Raw genomic sequence first — 17,337 nt, 5'->3', positions numbered from 1 at the left:
CCTAGGATTCCATTTTATATATGGTTATGCAATCTGCATGTATTGTTACCATTAAATAATTACATACAGTTAGCGGATACAAGTATAGTGGCACCATAATTTAAGATTGGATCGGTTATGTAAGGAATGTGTATTATTATTAATTAGGGTGAACTTTTTATTTTTTAAATAAACAACATAATTGTTCAGTATTTATGAAATGTGCATTTTAAAGTACAAAATGTGGGATACTCCTAAAAAGAATAATTATTATTCTCTTTGTTTTGTCTATTTTTAGAGCACCAAGAAAACCCATTGTGGACACGGATATTGAATTTGACCATGCTCCCACTCACGGAGACGCCAGTAAGAAACGCCTGATCGAGGACACTGAAGACTGGCATCCTCGGACAGGCACTTCCCAGTCACGCTCCTTCCACATCCTGGCCCAGATCACTGGCACTGAACGCGGTACGTTAAATTGTTATAGGCTGGGGATACAAAAAAATGTATGCTGACTGCCCAGATAGGTGTAACATTGAATGTTGTACTGGTTTTTACTGGCCCCATTACAAAAACACATTTTGATGTGTAATATGAATAGAAATATCCCAAACAATGAGTGAATGGATAACACCTGGGGCACCACAGCACTTGTGGGATATCTTGCAAATTAAAAGCTTTTGTCTTTTCAAAGAGGAGACCATCTATCCAGACATACCATTGGGCGGTTAAATATTTTTTTAGTCACTGTATATTGAACTTTCTTCTTTATTGGATTACTGGGACTGTTACTTTAATGTGTAGATGTGCACTTCATATTATCACAGAGATATTACAGTGGTAATCAGCTGCTATTTGTTTTTTAAAGGGGAGGAGGCTTTGTTTGTTCCAACTGCTTTTTAGAGGAAAAGTGTTAAGGCTTAACTAGACACTTAGTGGCTGAAGTATACCCTTACACTGAGCAACTGTATGTCATAACCAAGTAAGATTTCCATCAAGACTCAACATCAATGGAATTGATTCCATCTCTTGTCACTATAATAATAATAATAATAATAATAATAATAATAATAATAATAATAAACTTTATTTTATATAGCGCCCTTTAGAAGCATTCGTCTCGGAGCGCTTCACCACTTCAACACCATAACGTACGCACGTACGTCAAATGAAAACCCACTTACAGTACCATGCTGTACCTGCGTACGTCAAGTTTCCCATTCTATTCTATGATCGGTTTCTCAGTCTAGCGTTTCAGGTTTCATTCTCCTAAAGCAGTGCTAGTACTGTAGAATGTGCAATGAAAGTTGGGGGAGGGTCAGGTGACATTTTTATCCAATTGCGTGTCATGTAGCAATTCCAGTCTGTAGCTGTGGGAGTTTAGAAGGCTGAGATATATTGCAGGAAGCCATTCAGCTTTTACAAGTATATATTTAGTGTTTTAAATTATTATTTTTTGTTTTTTAATTAGTTTTACTTGTTTAGTTATAGTTTATATAGTTTTTAGCGAAAGCTAAACATGTCAGCGTACGTGGTCTTTCTATAATGAGCCACGGGAGTGAAGTTGGTTCGGAGGATTTCGATACCAGCGACAGTGATGCTAACTTATCACTCAGCGACTATGATGAAGAGGATGTGGAGCCAAGAACAATACAAACTGTACAAACAGAAGAGCATGCAGCTACTTTACAGGTAAGCCAGCTGCAAACGGGAAGCTGTTTGGTTTGAAATGGTAGTGCTGTGACGAAATACTTTCAAAACACTGCACTGGGTACAGGCAATGCGGAAGCCAGATCCATCACAATGCCTGTGCAAAGTAGCTGTGTACATGCATTTGTGACTATCCCTCCAACACAAGCGAAGCAGACACCGTAACAAAGGTACAGGGTCTGCTACGAAAATGAAAACAAAAGAAAAGACGAAAGAAAAATGTGCAGTGGTTGTGAAGGCAATCCTGGGTTCTGTTGTATTGAACATTTCAATAAATGGCACAAAGCAAGTTGATACTGGCACACGTTTTGATATTGTTTGATTTTTATTTGATAATTACTGTTTATTGTTTACTGATTATTATTGTTATTGTTATTAGCAGCATTTTTGTTTTCATTGTTAAAAAAAAAAAAAGAAACGTTTTTATCTCTATATTGAATATGGGTATGTAGTACACAGCAGCATAAAGGGTTGATGAAAACACAGTTTAGGTCATTTATTTGTGTTTTATTCATCATATGTTAACATTTTATAGCAATTACACGTTTGAAAACATTATTATTATTATTTTCAAAATCTGATACCTGGGAAGGGGTTTCATTTTTACATCTGGAGCTGAAGTCGTTAACAAAAAGAAAATACAAGAAGTCATAAAAACACAGAGGCCAAACAGAAATACAGAATCATAAGAAAGCCTTTCTAAAAAAGTACGTTTTAAGACTCAATTTAAAAACACTCAAAGTAGCAGAGTCTCTAATCTCTATAGGAAGGGAGTTCCACAATTTTGGGGCATAGCAACTAAATGCCTTTCGCCAATAGTGTGTAGGCGAGCACGAGGGACACTCAACAATCTAAGATCATGTGAGCGGAGGTTGCGGGTAGGTGTATAAAAAGATAAAAGATCAGAGCCTTATAGGTAAGCAGTAGAATTTTAAAATCGACTCGGAACATAACAGGCAGCCAATGCAAGGCCTCTAAAACAGGAGTAATATGATCTCTGGTGGAAGACCTGGACAGAATTCTGGCTGCGGAGTTCTGGACATATTGAAGTCTGGCAAGGATGCCATTTGAGACACCAGCAAACAGGGCATTACAGTAGTCAATCCTGGAAAACACAAACGCATGGACTCATTTTTCAGCCGCAGATTGCGAAAGCATAGGTCGCAGCCTAGCTATGTTTCTGAGGTGGAAAAAATAAAAGTTAACCCTGGATCAAACATCACACCCAGATTTTTCAATTTAGAAGTAAACTCAAGCATGGTGCCATTGACAGACAGATTTAAGGCATTAGTTTTACCTAGCTGACAAGAAGTGCCTAGCAGCATTATCTCAGTTTTGTCACAGTTTAGATGTAAGAAATTACGTGACATCCAGTTTTTTATATCTGAGATACATGCAGTAAGAACAGAGGCAGCAGCAGCAATGTTGGGTTTAGAATGAATATAGATTTGGGTATCATCAGCATAAAAATGATAGTTCAAACCATGAGATCTTAAAATGTGGATCTGCCTGCTGTCCATTCTTTGTTACTGTAAATGGAGTATAACATCCAATTTACCAATATAACCAAGTGTTTAAATAACTGTACCTCAGGAAGGCTAGGTTTCAAGAAAGTAAGACCTACTGAAAGATCAGATGCTGCTCCAACTGTGTACCTCCTTAAAGTTTATTAATAAACTTTTCTCAAATAACAAAAGAGGAATTGTTTGGCATGTCGGTAGTAATTGAAGCAAACATTTGGATGCAGTAAGTTAAACACAGGGCTAGGACTGTGTTCGAAGGTTCGTTCGCTAGCCAGGAGTTCAAAGGTAGTTCTAAACTTGGAAGGTTCGCAGGCGGCATTCACACACTGTATGTTTGTGTTTTTTTCTTTTTTTTCTGTGTTAACAGAAATCGTTTGACAATGTGTGAATACTATAAATCACACATTAAATGTTACTCGCATGCAAAATTCGATCTTTTGATTTGCATATCACTTAAACAAAAGTTGTTGTATTAAAATCCACTACCGAATCGTTATAGCGATTTACCTGTAGCGGTTGTAGTGCTTCAGTAAAATATGTACTGAATACCTAGTGTACAAGGGTAAAAAGTGCTATGGTAGATGGTAGGTATGTTTAAAACATACAAAATATACACCTACACTAATAATTTTAATTTTGAAAACTAAGCACCATCTGCCCCTCCCCCACCCAGCTCGTGTTATGCAGAGGCAGAACTTTAATTTCTTCATTCGCCATCTCGACAGCAAAGCCTTGTATAGCGTAAGCTGTATTGAAAGAAATGTCTCGAAACCCCTCTGCTGTTTGGCATTTTTTTGTCACATGCCCAGACGACCAAAAAAAAAAGTTTAATGCAAACTGTGCAGCGACTGTTGATGTCTCAGAGGCACAATCTCTGGAGTCACTTGACAAGCGTAAGTTCATAATAATTATTATTATTATTATTATTATTATTATTATTATTATTATTATTATTATTATTAGTATTAGTATTGTTATTCGTATTATTATTAGTATTAGTAATAGTAAAATGTAAAACCTGCTTGGAACGATGACTGTTAAATAAAGCTTTGTTTTGCCTGTTGGCTGCACTTCTTTTAATTGGCTGCAATAAGGTGCTGCTGCAATGCAAGCTTACTGTATATATCACAAGCAGCATCAATTACATGTACATGAACAACATGTATTTATTTTTATTTAAATTATAAAACATGATTACTGTTCTATATAACATATTTTTAAACTACATGTGCATGTTTTATTCCATTTATATGGATTACCTGTAAAATAATATGATTTTCAATCAAATGTAAACAGGTAGCTATGGTGACATCATCAGTAAATTATGCAAATTAGTACCTTTGAAGGTTCGAAACTTCCTTTGGTAATGTGTTCCGAGCCTTTGAAGGTCAAAATGTACCCTTCGATGTAGCCCTGGTCACGAACCCAAATGTGACCACGGGCCACCCAGGCGGCCCGCCAAGAGGTGCACAGTTTTACTTGTGTTAACTTTATGACTAGATTTCCAAACATATTAACTACAAGGTCTCATGACTTAAAATATATCTGTGTGTGTGTGTGTGTGTACATATATAGATGTAGTATGTTTTGTAATTAATTTTCTGTTAACTAACAGAATCGCTATTGAGCAGTTTTTTTTCACATTTTGCCATTCTCTCGTGTTGTGGGGAGTGAAGATGAAAGTTGTTCCTTTGAAAAGGGGGGGGGGGGACTGACAGTGATGTGAACCAATCAGATGACAGATGGAGACTATTGCCTGGTGGTGTAAGGATGTTAGGGCAGTAGTTCATCTATTTGTGCTCCTATGATAAGGTTTTAACCAATCACAGGCTAGAATTTCCAACTACAGATTCATATATACCCATCAGGAAATGGACATGGAGAGGACTACATACTCACCAACAAGAAGCACACCATACAAGATGTCTCAGCACTAAACAATTGTAACACAGGAAGTGACCACAGACAAAAATACACCTAAGCACAGCACTGGAGAGAGCGAAACTAGTGGTGACGAAATCAAACACAATTAATGTAGAAATGCTCCAGAGGCAAAGCCTGGTGTTTCAACTGGGACTGAAGAATAGATTCAGCGCTCTTCAAGATCGGCAAAAAGATGAAGCAATCCAGGTAAATAAAATCTATGAGGAAGTGATGCAAGTAATTGCAGAAACACCAAAAAACATTGCTGGAACACAGAGTACAAAATGCAGCCAGAAGATCACGCAAGAGACAAAAGACTTCATGAAGAAAAGGGAAATGAAACAAACAGCAGCTCTGAAGTCAAAGATTGAATACACTGAGCTCTGCAAGACGGTAAGAAAGCGCATTACTGAGGATTCACAGTCGTTCAACTGTAGGTTGGTAGAGAATTATTGAAAACAACCAAAGCATGAAGACAGCAGATCTTAGCAAACAAGAGGACGGGACTGTCGTCAAGAACCGCAAATTGATTTTGAAGAGAGTCGAAGACTTACAGAAAATTATATCAAGATGAAAAGAGCAATGTAGCAGATGATGAAGACGAGATGGAAACACAACCCGAGGAAGAAGTTCCAGACGTTCTACCGGAAGAATGAAACATGCTATCAAACATATGAAGACAGGAAAGGCACCCGGAGAAGACGGCATAACGATTGACACTGTGAAAGAAGGAGGTGAAGAAATGACAAAAATACGGTCTCGTAGTTTTACAGATTTTATTAAGCAAAAGAAAGTGCCAAACGACTGGAACAACGCATCAGTGATATTTTACATAAGAAAGGAGATAAAGGAGACCTCAAGAACTACAGACCTATTAGCTTACTTCCTATAATCTACAACATTTTTACCAAGATACTCACCAACAGACTTTAAGATAAATTTGACTCGGCACAAACAGGATGCAGGAGTGGATTTAGCACAATGGAGCATCTTCAAGTTGTACGGCAAGTGATTCAAACAGTAACTTACGGATGCGAGACCTGGACCCTCTATGCAAAAATGACTCAAATTACAAACGACTCAACGGAGTATGGAAAGATGCATGCTGGGAATAACAAGAAGAGAAAGGAAATGGAAGGAATGGATAAGAGCGCAAACATAAGTATGCAATGTTATTATAAGAGCGAAAAAACTGAAATGGCAGTGGACTGGACATGTAGCAAGAAAAGACCATTGCTGGACCAAGAAGATACTAGACTAGATACCAATAAGAAGACCTCCAGGAAGATGGCAAGATGAAATTAGGAAACATGCCAGAGCAACATGGATGAGGGATGCAGCAGACAGGCTTTTGTGGAAGAACCTTGGCCTTCATAGAGCACTTAACCCTCTGCAGTCCATTTATTAAGTGCGTGTCAGGCGCGTCAGGTCCAATTTATTTTCACACGCACAGTTAATTTTAGACGAACTGTTTAAATGTATTTTCTTTCCACAGTCAAACAGGTTTAAAAGGCCCTGCATATCAACAAAGCACTCACTAGGCATCTCCAGCCCCGACCCCACCCTTTCGTTCGCTAGCGCTTTCGCATATGCTAAGAAATAAATAATAATAATAAGTCGTACATACCGATCAATCATCTCCTGATCACTCGTTTTATCACCAAACTCCTCAATAATGCGATCCAAGTCATTATTTTATTACTATAACATCTCAAAAAAGCTCTACAAATGTCTGTGATATTCTCTGAGCGCTGATGCAGTACCATCCAGCTTGTTTCCTTATGACCGTCCCTATCTGATGCCAGTATGACTATTCATGAGATAAGCCCTTTTTTTTCCCGGCTTGTCTCGGCTCCTGTCGCTCCCACTCGGCCATTGAATGGTTTTCTTGGCTTTTTCCGGAGAAAAAACGACTAAAAACCAATTTTTTGCGTCTTTTTGATGATGTCGGACAGGGTCCGACATTGGACGATATAGGAATAATTGCAATGTCGGATCAGGTCCGACATAGGACCGCAAAGGGTTAAGTGTACAATATTGTATTTCTTAACAAATAAATAAATAAAACAGTGGGAAAGCATTCTAACATAACTGAACATAAAATTAATTAAAAAGTGCTTGTTATATAGATAGATATATTTCCAAACATATATTAACGTTGACTCAGCCAGGGGCAAAATTACAGGCATGCTAAAGAATCAAGAAGTTATTTGTTTACTGGTGAAATACAATTCAAAGTTGCTATAGTATGTCCACTGTTTTGTCATTTCAGAAATTTTCACAAAACAAACATTAAACTTTTAAAGCTACAATGTGCATGAAAAACCACATACAGTGCTGTGAAAAAGTATTTGCCCCCTGTCTGATTTTCTGCATTTTTGCAAATTTTTCACATTGTATTTGGTCAGATTTTTTGTGGGTTGTAGTACTATATAGAGGGAGTCTGAGAGAAAAAATGACGCCAAAGTTTGGTGCTTCTTTCATTTGTTTGGTGTGCAAGGTAATCAAACATGCAATCTTCAGGTGTGAAAAAGTTATTTCCCCCCCCCCCCCCCGTTAACTCAACCCAATTAAAGGGATAATTAGGCTCAGCTGTTTGAGTACTTTGGTTAACAACCAGGCCTGATGTGGGCCAGCCCTGGCCAATATAAATCTGACTAACTTTGGCCCTTACCATCAGAGTGAAGTCGTCAGCACGCAGGTTCTAGAGGCACATCATGCCACGAACAAAAGAAATTCCTGAAGACCTCTGGGAAAAAAAATAGTTGATGCCTTTCAGTCTGGAAAGGGTTACAAAGCCATTTCTAAGGCTCTGAGGCTCCACCGAACCATAGTCAGAGTCATATTGTCCAAATGGAGAAAGTTTGGGACAGTAGTGAATCTTCCCAGGAGTGGCCGTCCTGCCAAAATCTCTCCAAGAGCAAGGCATAAAATTGTGCAGGAAGTCACAAAGAACCCTAGAGCAACATCCAGGGATCTGCAGGCCTCTCTCGCCTCGGCTAAGATCAGTGTTCATGACTCCACCATTAGAAAGACACTGGACAAAAATGGGATTCATGGCAGAGTAGCAAGGCGGAAACCATTGCTCGCTAAGAAGAACATGAATGCTCGTCTCAAGTTTGCCAAAAAGCACCTGGATGATCCTCAAGAGTTCTGGAACAATGTTCTATGGACAGATGAGTCAAAAGTGGAACTTGTTGGCCGACATGGGCCCCGTTATGTCTGTCGAAAACCAAACACTGCATTCCACAGTAAGAACATCATACCAACGGTCAAGCATGGTGGTGGTAGTGTCATGGTGTGGCGGAGTGTCCCGCCCCTATTTATTATTATTTGTATTTTTGTTTGCGGCGCGGGTAAAAGCGCCGCGTCTTTTGTTATATATTTAAAAACCCCGTGAGGATGCATGGCTGATCAGCTACTGATTATTTAACTAGCTGACAGTCATGCATCCTTACCAAACGCGTGCAGACTCTGGCCGGGGGATAATAAGATAATTACCAACTAGTTAAATCCCTCGGCCAGAGTATATAAACCAGCAGCACTCTGCACTCGGGGTTGAGAGTGTAGAGGAGAGTACGGGAGAGCGGAGAGAGAAAAAGCAACATTAACAAAACAATTGCTAAGACGTGCTGGATTTCCCAGCACATCACTTACTTGTTTGTTTGTTCATTCGTTTGGCCCTTGTGCCCTTTTGTTTTGTGTTGTGTTAATTTGTTTAATATTTTGTTTATTAAATACGCTGAGTGCACTAACACTCAGCTTCAACCGCCCATCCACTGTTTGGTTTGAGTTACTTCCTGGTCCGTGACGTCATCCACATCACCACTGCGAGCCAGACTGTCACATATGGTGTCCTGCGTGGGACAAACAACGCCTCCAACAGCCGGACCAGGATTGAAAAGTGCGTTTTTTTTTGTTTGTTCGTTTTTTTTTCAAATTAAAAATGGGGAAAAGTAGCCGGAGGAGAAAGCAGCAGCAGCAGCAACAACAGCAGCAGGAGGCGCAGCAACATCAGCCTTACCTTGCCACACTGGATATCTGCCTCACCTGCCTGAAGGGTGAGGAGTGGTGCTTCGCGGTTGGTGAGGTTGGGCACGTGGCACCAGACCAACCCCCTCCATGGCAGGAGAAAGAGGAGCCAGAGCGTCCAGTGAGGGAGGACCTGCATCCTCCAAAGAGGACGAATGCACTCTCCTCTGAGGGAGTCTGGGACTGGCTGGTGGAGCCGGGGAGGGATTATGAGGAAGCCCTCCCTGCAGTGATCAACCTCCTGTGGGCAAGAGATGGGGAGCGCTGGGAGGCCTGGGAACAGCAACACCACCCAGCTTCCCTCCCAGACATCGCAGCCATGGTGTTCAACTACCTGGCTGCGGATATGGGAGAGACCCTGCTGCTGCCATCTCCAGCATCAGAGGGAGAGGAGCCATCGCTGCCGTCTCCAGCGCCAGAGGGAGAGGAGCCATCGCTGCCGTCTCCAGCGCCAGAGGGAGAGGAGCCATCGCTGCCGTCTCCAGCGCCAGAGGGAGAGGAGCCATCGCTGCCGTCTCCAGCGCCAGAGGGAGAGGAGCCATCGCTGCCGTCTCCAGCGCCAGAGGGAGAGGAGCCATCGCTGCCGTCTCCAGCGCCAGAGGGAGAGGAGCCATCGCTGCCGTCTCCAGCATCAGAGGGAGAGGAGCCATCGCTGCCGTCTCCAGCATCAGAGGGAGAGGAGCCATCGCTGCCATCTCCAGCATCAGAGGGAGAGGAGCCATCGCTACCGTCTCCAGCATCAGAGGGAGAGGAGCCATCGCTACTGTCTCCACCAGCAGAGGGAGAATGCCTGCTGGTTTCGCCTCCACAGCCTGGGGAGGAGCCCGAACGTCCTACGCCCGAGTGGGAGGAGCCCGAACGTCCTACGCCCGAGTGGGAGGAGCCCGAACGTCCTACGCCCGAGTGGGAGGAGCCCGAACGTCCTACGCCCGAGTGGGAGGAGCCCGAACGTCCTACGCCCAAGAGGGGGGAGTCGGTGCGTCCACAGCCCAAGAGGGAGGAGTCGGTGCGTCCACAGCCCAAGAGGGAGGAGTCGGTGCGTCCACAGCCCAAAGAGGGGGGAGTCGGTGCGTCCATAGCCCAAGAGGTGGAAGTCTGCGCTTCCACAGCCTTAGGACCCAAGCTGCAGTCCCAAGAGCCAGAAGGGGAGGAGTTACAGGCTCAACCCCCTGAATTTTTCTGGGGGGGAGAAGGGCAGGATGCTGGTGTTCCCCAGCAGCCTCTATTTATGCTGCTGAAGGGAGCACGGCACACACCAGCCCAGCCGCCACAGCAGAGGGAGCCAGCACCGCCACAGCCTCCCTCTGAGTGGCCAGCATCCGCCCCATCGCCTCTGCCTCCACCACCACCAGGAGCAGAGCAGCAGGAGCTGCCTCTGTCTCCACCACCACCAGGAGCAGGGCAGCAGGAGCTGCTTCTGTCTCCACCATCACCAGGAGCAGAGCAGCAAGAGCTGCCTCTGCCTCCGCCACCTCCACCAGCAGAGGGTGAATGCCTGCTGGTTCCACATCCACCGTCGTGGGAGGACTGCTTGCCCCTCCCACCTCCACCAGCAGAGGGTGAATGCCTGCTGGTTCCGCCTCCACCGTCGTGGGAGGACTGCTTGCCCCTCCCACCTCCACCAGCAGAGGATGAATGCCTGCTGGTTCTGCCTCAACCGTCGTGGGAGGACTGCTTGCCCCTCCCACCTCCACCAGCAGAGGATGAATACCTGCTGGTTCCGCCTCAGCCGCCGTGGGAGGACTGCTTGCCACTCCCAGCTCCACCAGCAGAGGGTGAATACCTGCTGGTTCCGTCTCAGCCGCTGTGGGAGGACTGCTTTCCCCTCCCACCTCCACCAGCAGAGGGTGAATACCTGCTGGTTCCACATCCACCGTCATGGGAAGGACTGCTCCTGCCCTGCCTCGCACCACCCAGGGATGCCTGCCTCGCATCGCCTGGGGCTGCCTGTTCCACATCGCCTGGGGTCGCCAGGGATCCTGCTTCGCCTGGGGTCGCCAGGGATCCTGCTTCGCCTGGGGTCGCCAGGGATCCTGCTTCGCCTGGGGTCGCCAGGGATCCTGCTTCGCCTGGGGTCGCCAGGGATCCTGCTTTGCCTGGGGTCGCCAGGGATCCTGCTTCGCCTGGGGTCACTACACTGTGGTCGGAGCCCCACGGAGGGGAGCTGCCGGCCATGAAGAAAGGGGGGGAGGTCAGGAGACCAGCTCCCCCAGCCGCACTTTCGCGGCCGGAGATCATGTGGTCAGAGCCCCACGAAGGGGAGCTGCCAGCCATGGAAAAGGGGGGGGAGGTCAGGAGACCAGCTCCCCCAGCCGCACTTTCGCGGCAGGAAATACTGTGGCTGGAGCCCCGTGAAGGGCAGCTGTCAGCCATGAAGAAGGGGGGGGAGGTCAGGAGACCAGCTTCCCCCGCAGCAATTTCGCTGCAGGAGAAAGGGTGGCCAGAGCCCCACGGAGGGGAGCTGTCGGCCATGAAGAAGGGGGGGCAGGTCTGGAGACCACCCCCAAAAATTTTTTGGCCAGAGGAGCTGGCCGGTGCGCGGGCCATTGGAACACTACGGCTGTTTGGGTGGGAGGAGGACATCCCACCGTGGCCGCCACCTTTGGCCCGTTGCTGCCCCTGTTCCTGCGCCGGGACTGCTGACCGGGACTTTGGGGACTAAGGGGGGAGGTGGCCGAAAAGGCCATGTGTGCTGCGCACAAGGGGGGGCATGTGTGGCGGAGTGTCCCGCCCCTATTTATTATTATTTGTATTTTTGTTTGCGGCGCGGGTAAAAGCGCCGCGTCTTTTGTTATATATTTAAAAACCCCGTGAGGATGCATGGCTGATCAGCTACTGATTATTTAACTAGCTGACAGTCATGCATCCTTACCAAACGCGTGCAGACTCTGGCCGGGGGATAATAAGATAATTACCAACTAGTTAAATCCCTCGGCCAGAGTATATAAACCAGCAGCACTCTGCACTCGGGGTTGAGAGTGTAGAGGAGAGTACGGGAGAGCGGAGAGAGAAAAAGCAACATTAACAAAACAATTGCTAAGACGTGCTGGATTTCCCAGCACATCACTTACTTGTTTGTTTGTTCATTCGTTTGGCCCTTGTGCCCTTTTGTTTTGTGTTGTGTTAATTTGTTTAATATTTTGTTTATTAAATACGCTGAGTGCACTAACACTCAGCTTCAACCGCCCATCCACTGTTTGGTTTGAGTTACTTCCTGGTCCGTGACGTCATCCACATCACCACTGCGAGCCAGACTGTCACACATGGTTTGGGGATGCTTTGCTGCATCAGGACCTGAACGCCTTGCCATCATTGAAGGCACCATGAATTCTGCTCTGTATCAGAGAATTCTACAGGAGAATGTCAGGCCATCCGTCCGAGAGCTGAAGCTGAAGCGCAGCTGGGTCATGCAGCAAGACAATGATCCGAAACACACAAGGAAGTCTACATCAGAATGGTTAAAGAACAAGAAATTTAAAGTTTTGGAATGGGCTAGTCAAAGTCCAGACCTAAACCTAAGCAGTTCTGCTGAGAGACTAATCAATAACTTCAGGAAGCGTTTGGTTGCAGTTATTGCTGCTAAAGGTGGCGTAACCAGTTATTGAGTCTAAGGGGGCAATTACTTTTTCACACGGGGGCATTGGGTGTTGCATAACTTTCTTTAATAAATAAATGAAATATGTATCAAATGTTTGTGTTATTTGTTCACTCAAGGTCCCTTTTATCTAATATTAGGTTTTGGTTGAAGATCTGATAACATTCAGTGTCAAAAATATGCAAAAATGCAGAAAATCAGACAGGGGGCAAATTCTTTTTCACGGCACTGTATGTAGGTGAAAAACACTAGAATAAAAGTTGCTACATTTAAAAAATATATAAACGTGAAATTTTCAGTCCACTAAAATAAAGGGCTTTACATCATCTCAAGTAAAAAATTGCAGTGTTCAGAGTGAAAAAAACAACACAAAATAATAAATGAACATCCAAAGAAGCACTATAGCACTGAAATGTTCAATACCAAAAAAATACCTGAGTTACAAGCTCTTGCACTGTCTAAAAAAAATGGTTTGGTGACACTGCCCATTTGGCTTTTTAAAGCACATTCACTGTAGATATATGTAAATGTATTTTTGTGTCTACTTCAAACATCTTAAATGGATTTACAGGGAAAAATATTTGATGTATTCAGGGTTTTAATGGATTTAAATCATTTTTGTATTTCCTGTGACGTCAGACCTTTGGTCATTGCCCATCCACCCTAAGTTGGAGCCCACCCACATTTCCAAGCCTAGCTACGCCACTGAGCTGAAGCTTTAAATCGAATTACAAATGTATCCAGAATTATGTTTTTCTTACCTTCTTAAATTCCTGCCACGTTAACCAATTGTAAACTGCTGTGATGCACTCGTCGCCTACCTGAGCGAGTGCCGGAACAACAGAAATAAATATTTTATAAAATTCAAAATAAAATGAATTAACAGTTCTCCCGGGCTGCCAGTTCCTGACCCCTGGCTTAGGGCAATAGAGCACTCATTCCAGTTTTATAGTAGTGGTCAAGTAGTGTGAAAAAAAATATATATATATATTTTTTAATGCACCTTGAATCTGTTCATTCATCTACTACTTACTAATTCCAGTGTTGTTTTTTTTATGTTGCAGGGCAAGAACAAGAAAGTGATTCTTCTAAGAAAAAGTAAGTAACTGTGGTTCAGGATTATGGTGATGTTGTTTTGCAGCACATGTGCATGGCTTCAGACCGGACAGTCCAGTTTTTAAACTTACTGTTTGGTGTTCTAGTACACTGAAAACCGCACACACATTGCCTGAAAGGTGACCTCCGGCTGTGCCAGTGGTGCACATTTGTGACAGACTGCTGTGCCTTTAATTATCAATTGCTGTTGCTAAAACAACAAAAGAGCTGGACAAATTGACGTCACCACAATTTCAGCTTTTGATAGGTACATAATTTAATTGATGCTGTCATTCAATTATTTTCAGCAAATCGCTGTAAAGATAAATGTGGAATGGAAGGAGGCGGTGCCTGCTTTGTGTAGCAAGCCTGCTGGTTCTGTGATAGTCTGTCAAGTTTATGGTCTTTAAAAAAATTAATTAATTAATTAATTAATTAATTAATTAATAATAATAATAATAATAATAATAATAATAATAGTAATAATCAAGGTCAGTTGCTAATATATATTAAATTTATAAAGGTATATTTGAATAAAACATTTTTCTCATGGCATAAGAAAAGAAGCCATGTTCTGTGAGGTAGCTTGTTGTATGAAAATAACTAGTTACCACACAAATAGAATTCTTTTTTTTTTTTTACTACAATAGTCTAGTTCATTTTAATTATGTAGAAAATATATTGCTGGCTAAATTAAAAAGATATGATGCCAATGAAGAAAAAAGCTAAGTAAACTTCAGACGCTTATCAGTGCCGCTGGAAATGTATAGGTTTGATGCTGACACAGACGCTGTCAGAGACCTCTAGTTAGTGATACTTGTGGGATTACTTTTACAAGCATGCTACCAAGTGAGTGTGAATTGCTTGAGCAGTTTAGTAAATGTATTTAATTGTTTCATTGTGGTGGCAATTCTATCCGGAGGGCCTCATAACAACGATTAATCATATTGCTTGAATTTTTTATACAGTAAACAATATCTATCAAAATAGCGCAACACCATTATTAGAGATAACTTTGCACTCACTTGCACTCTTTCATTTCACCTTGTGGCATCAGGTAAAGTTTCTATTTGTTTAATATTTCTTGCTTCACACAGTCCCGCCCAGTTAGAGACTCAGAAAGCCAATCAGCTGCTGTATAGGTCTGATTGATGGAAACGATCCTCGCAGGCAGGTGTGTGCTTTTGGTAATAATTAAGTAAAACAATTCAATTAATTTAGTGACAGTTCGCAGGGTTCACGCTCACTTTACTGAATTCATTGCAGTTTAGAGAGATGAGTTACAAAACCTGACCTGCCTTAGTGTCCCGAGATTCTGGAGCCCGTTGGAAACCCTAGGTAGAACCCAGTGCACCCACAGGATCTGCATAATGGTTATAGCAACAGCTGTGTTGCTTCTTTGCAATTACATTTTGTGTTTAGTATGATTTAAACTACAATGACTTTGCCTTTGCATATGTGTAGGGCTTCTGATTTTCGGTTTTAACCGATAACCCCCCCCCCGATACAAAAAAAAATGAAATCGGTGGATAGCCAATAAACACCAGAAGACACCGGAAAAACTGTGGAAATGGTTAATCAATTCACACTGACTTTACCCTATTACCATTAAAAAATAAAACCTACTACAAAAATAATAATAAATACATTTCCCAGTGCTGCTGGGCAATGTCCAGCCTTCCTGACTTGCATCTATCATTGATTCGTTCTCAATACTTTAAACCCGCCCCAACTACTGAATGGCAGCACATTCCTACATTTCTATTGGAGACACTGCTTGCGAGATTTAAAACGAGATTACAATCAAGAATGGAGGCTTATTACCGGGATTTAAAGCTGTATTACAGTTAAGATACAGAGGAGTTAAAACGTGGAAATGTGGCGAAATGTACAAAAATGCCTACACACAAAATCCCCAGAAGAATGTGCCTGTGACCGTAGGGATTTTGTTGTGGAAGACAGCAATGGAAAGAAGGTACAACTTAAGTGTGCAAGTACTGTCGAGTTACTGCTATACATATTTTGACAGAAACAAAAACGCTCAAGAAAGTAACCGAAAACATTAATTTCATACAGTATATCAAAAACGAAAGCCTCGAAAAAGCCCGATTTACATAAAACAAGAAAATAGCTCGAAATAAGCAGCGAAAAATACAATTAATAAAACCAGAAAAACAGAAGCCCTACCAAGAAGCATTCGTGTCACTCCCATTTCTTCGGAGAACCAGGTGCAAATAAGGAAGAAGCTTAAAGCAAAGGCATGGCAAAAAAAGAATGGATATATATATATATATATATATATATATATATATATATATATATATATATATATATAAATAAATATATAATAGCATTCCCGACTCTCAAAGAAATGTAAAATCAATTCAGAGTTCATATAAAACCAGGAACAAAATAATCGTATTTGAGAGAGAGAGAGAGAGAGAGAGAGAGAGAGAGAGAGAGAGAGAGAGAGAGAGAGAGAGAGAGAGAGAGAGAGAGAGAGAGAGAGAGAGAGAATTACTCCTACATTTGTACAGAATTAAAAAGAATATGTTAGGATTTATTTTCATGCTGGGACAAACACAGAATTTTCATGTTAGGATATTCGCTCATAATTTAAATATTTGTTCAGATATTTGTTCGTTTTCAAAAAGTAATAAAAGCCATTATGTTTCTCAGAACGCAGGCAGGGGCAGGGGGGCGTGGGCCCTGTGTGTGTGTCTTTTATTTTACTGCAAGACATTAGAATATGTACAGTGCCTTCCATAAGTATTCACCCCCCTTGGACTTTTCCACATTTTGTAGTGTTACAACCTGGAATTAAAATGGATTTAATTAGGATTTTTTGTCACTGATCTAAACAAAATAGTTCATAATGTCGAAGTGGGGAAAAAAAATCTACATATTTTTCAAAATTATTTACAAATAAAAAACTGAAAAGTCTTGATTGCATAAGTATTCACCCCCTTTGCTGTGACACCCCTAAATAAGCTCTGGTGCAACCAATTGCCTTCAGAAGTCACATAATTAGTTGAATGGAGTTCACTTGTGTGCAATTAAAGTGTCACATGATCTCAGATTAAATACACCTGTTTCTGGAAGGCCCCAGAGTTTGTTAGAGAGCATATCTAAACAAACAGTATCATGAAGACCAAGGAGCTATCAAAACAAGACTGGGATAAAGTTCTGGAGAAACAGCAATCAGGGTTGGGTAATAAAAAAATATCCCAAACTTTGAACATCCCCCGGAGCACCGTTAAATCCATTATTAAAAAATGGAAAGAATATGGCACAACCGCGACTCTGCCTAGAGAAGGCCCTCCACCAAAACTCAGTGACCAGGTAAGGAGGGCATTAGTCAGAGAAGCAACCAAGAGGCCAATGGTAACTGAAGGAGCTGGAGAGATCCACAGCTAAAATGGGAGAAACCGTCCATGGGACAACTATAATCCGGACGCTCCACAAAGCTGGGCTTTA

General features: G+C 42.6%; 1 protein-coding gene across 1 annotated transcript in view; it reads left to right on the top strand.

The window, feature by feature from the left end:
• LOC117421249 (PDZ and LIM domain protein 5-like) overlaps nt 1–17,337 on the top strand; it is a 134,231-nt gene that overhangs the window by 89,768 nt on the left and 27,126 nt on the right. Inside the window, exons 6-7 of the mRNA XM_059026137.1 lie at nt 278–450; nt 13,830–13,863. Coding sequence (XP_058882120.1) covers nt 278–450; nt 13,830–13,863 — 207 coding nt within the window. The remainder of the gene's footprint in view (nt 1–277; nt 451–13,829; nt 13,864–17,337) is intronic.

The sequence above is a fragment of the Acipenser ruthenus genome, chromosome 1, assembly GCF_902713425.1.
Source record: "Acipenser ruthenus chromosome 1, fAciRut3.2 maternal haplotype, whole genome shotgun sequence".
Lineage (NCBI taxonomy): Eukaryota > Metazoa > Chordata > Actinopteri > Acipenseriformes > Acipenseridae > Acipenser > Acipenser ruthenus.
Note: the sequence above shows the minus strand (reverse complement) of the source record. Positions and strands in the feature narration are given on the sequence as shown.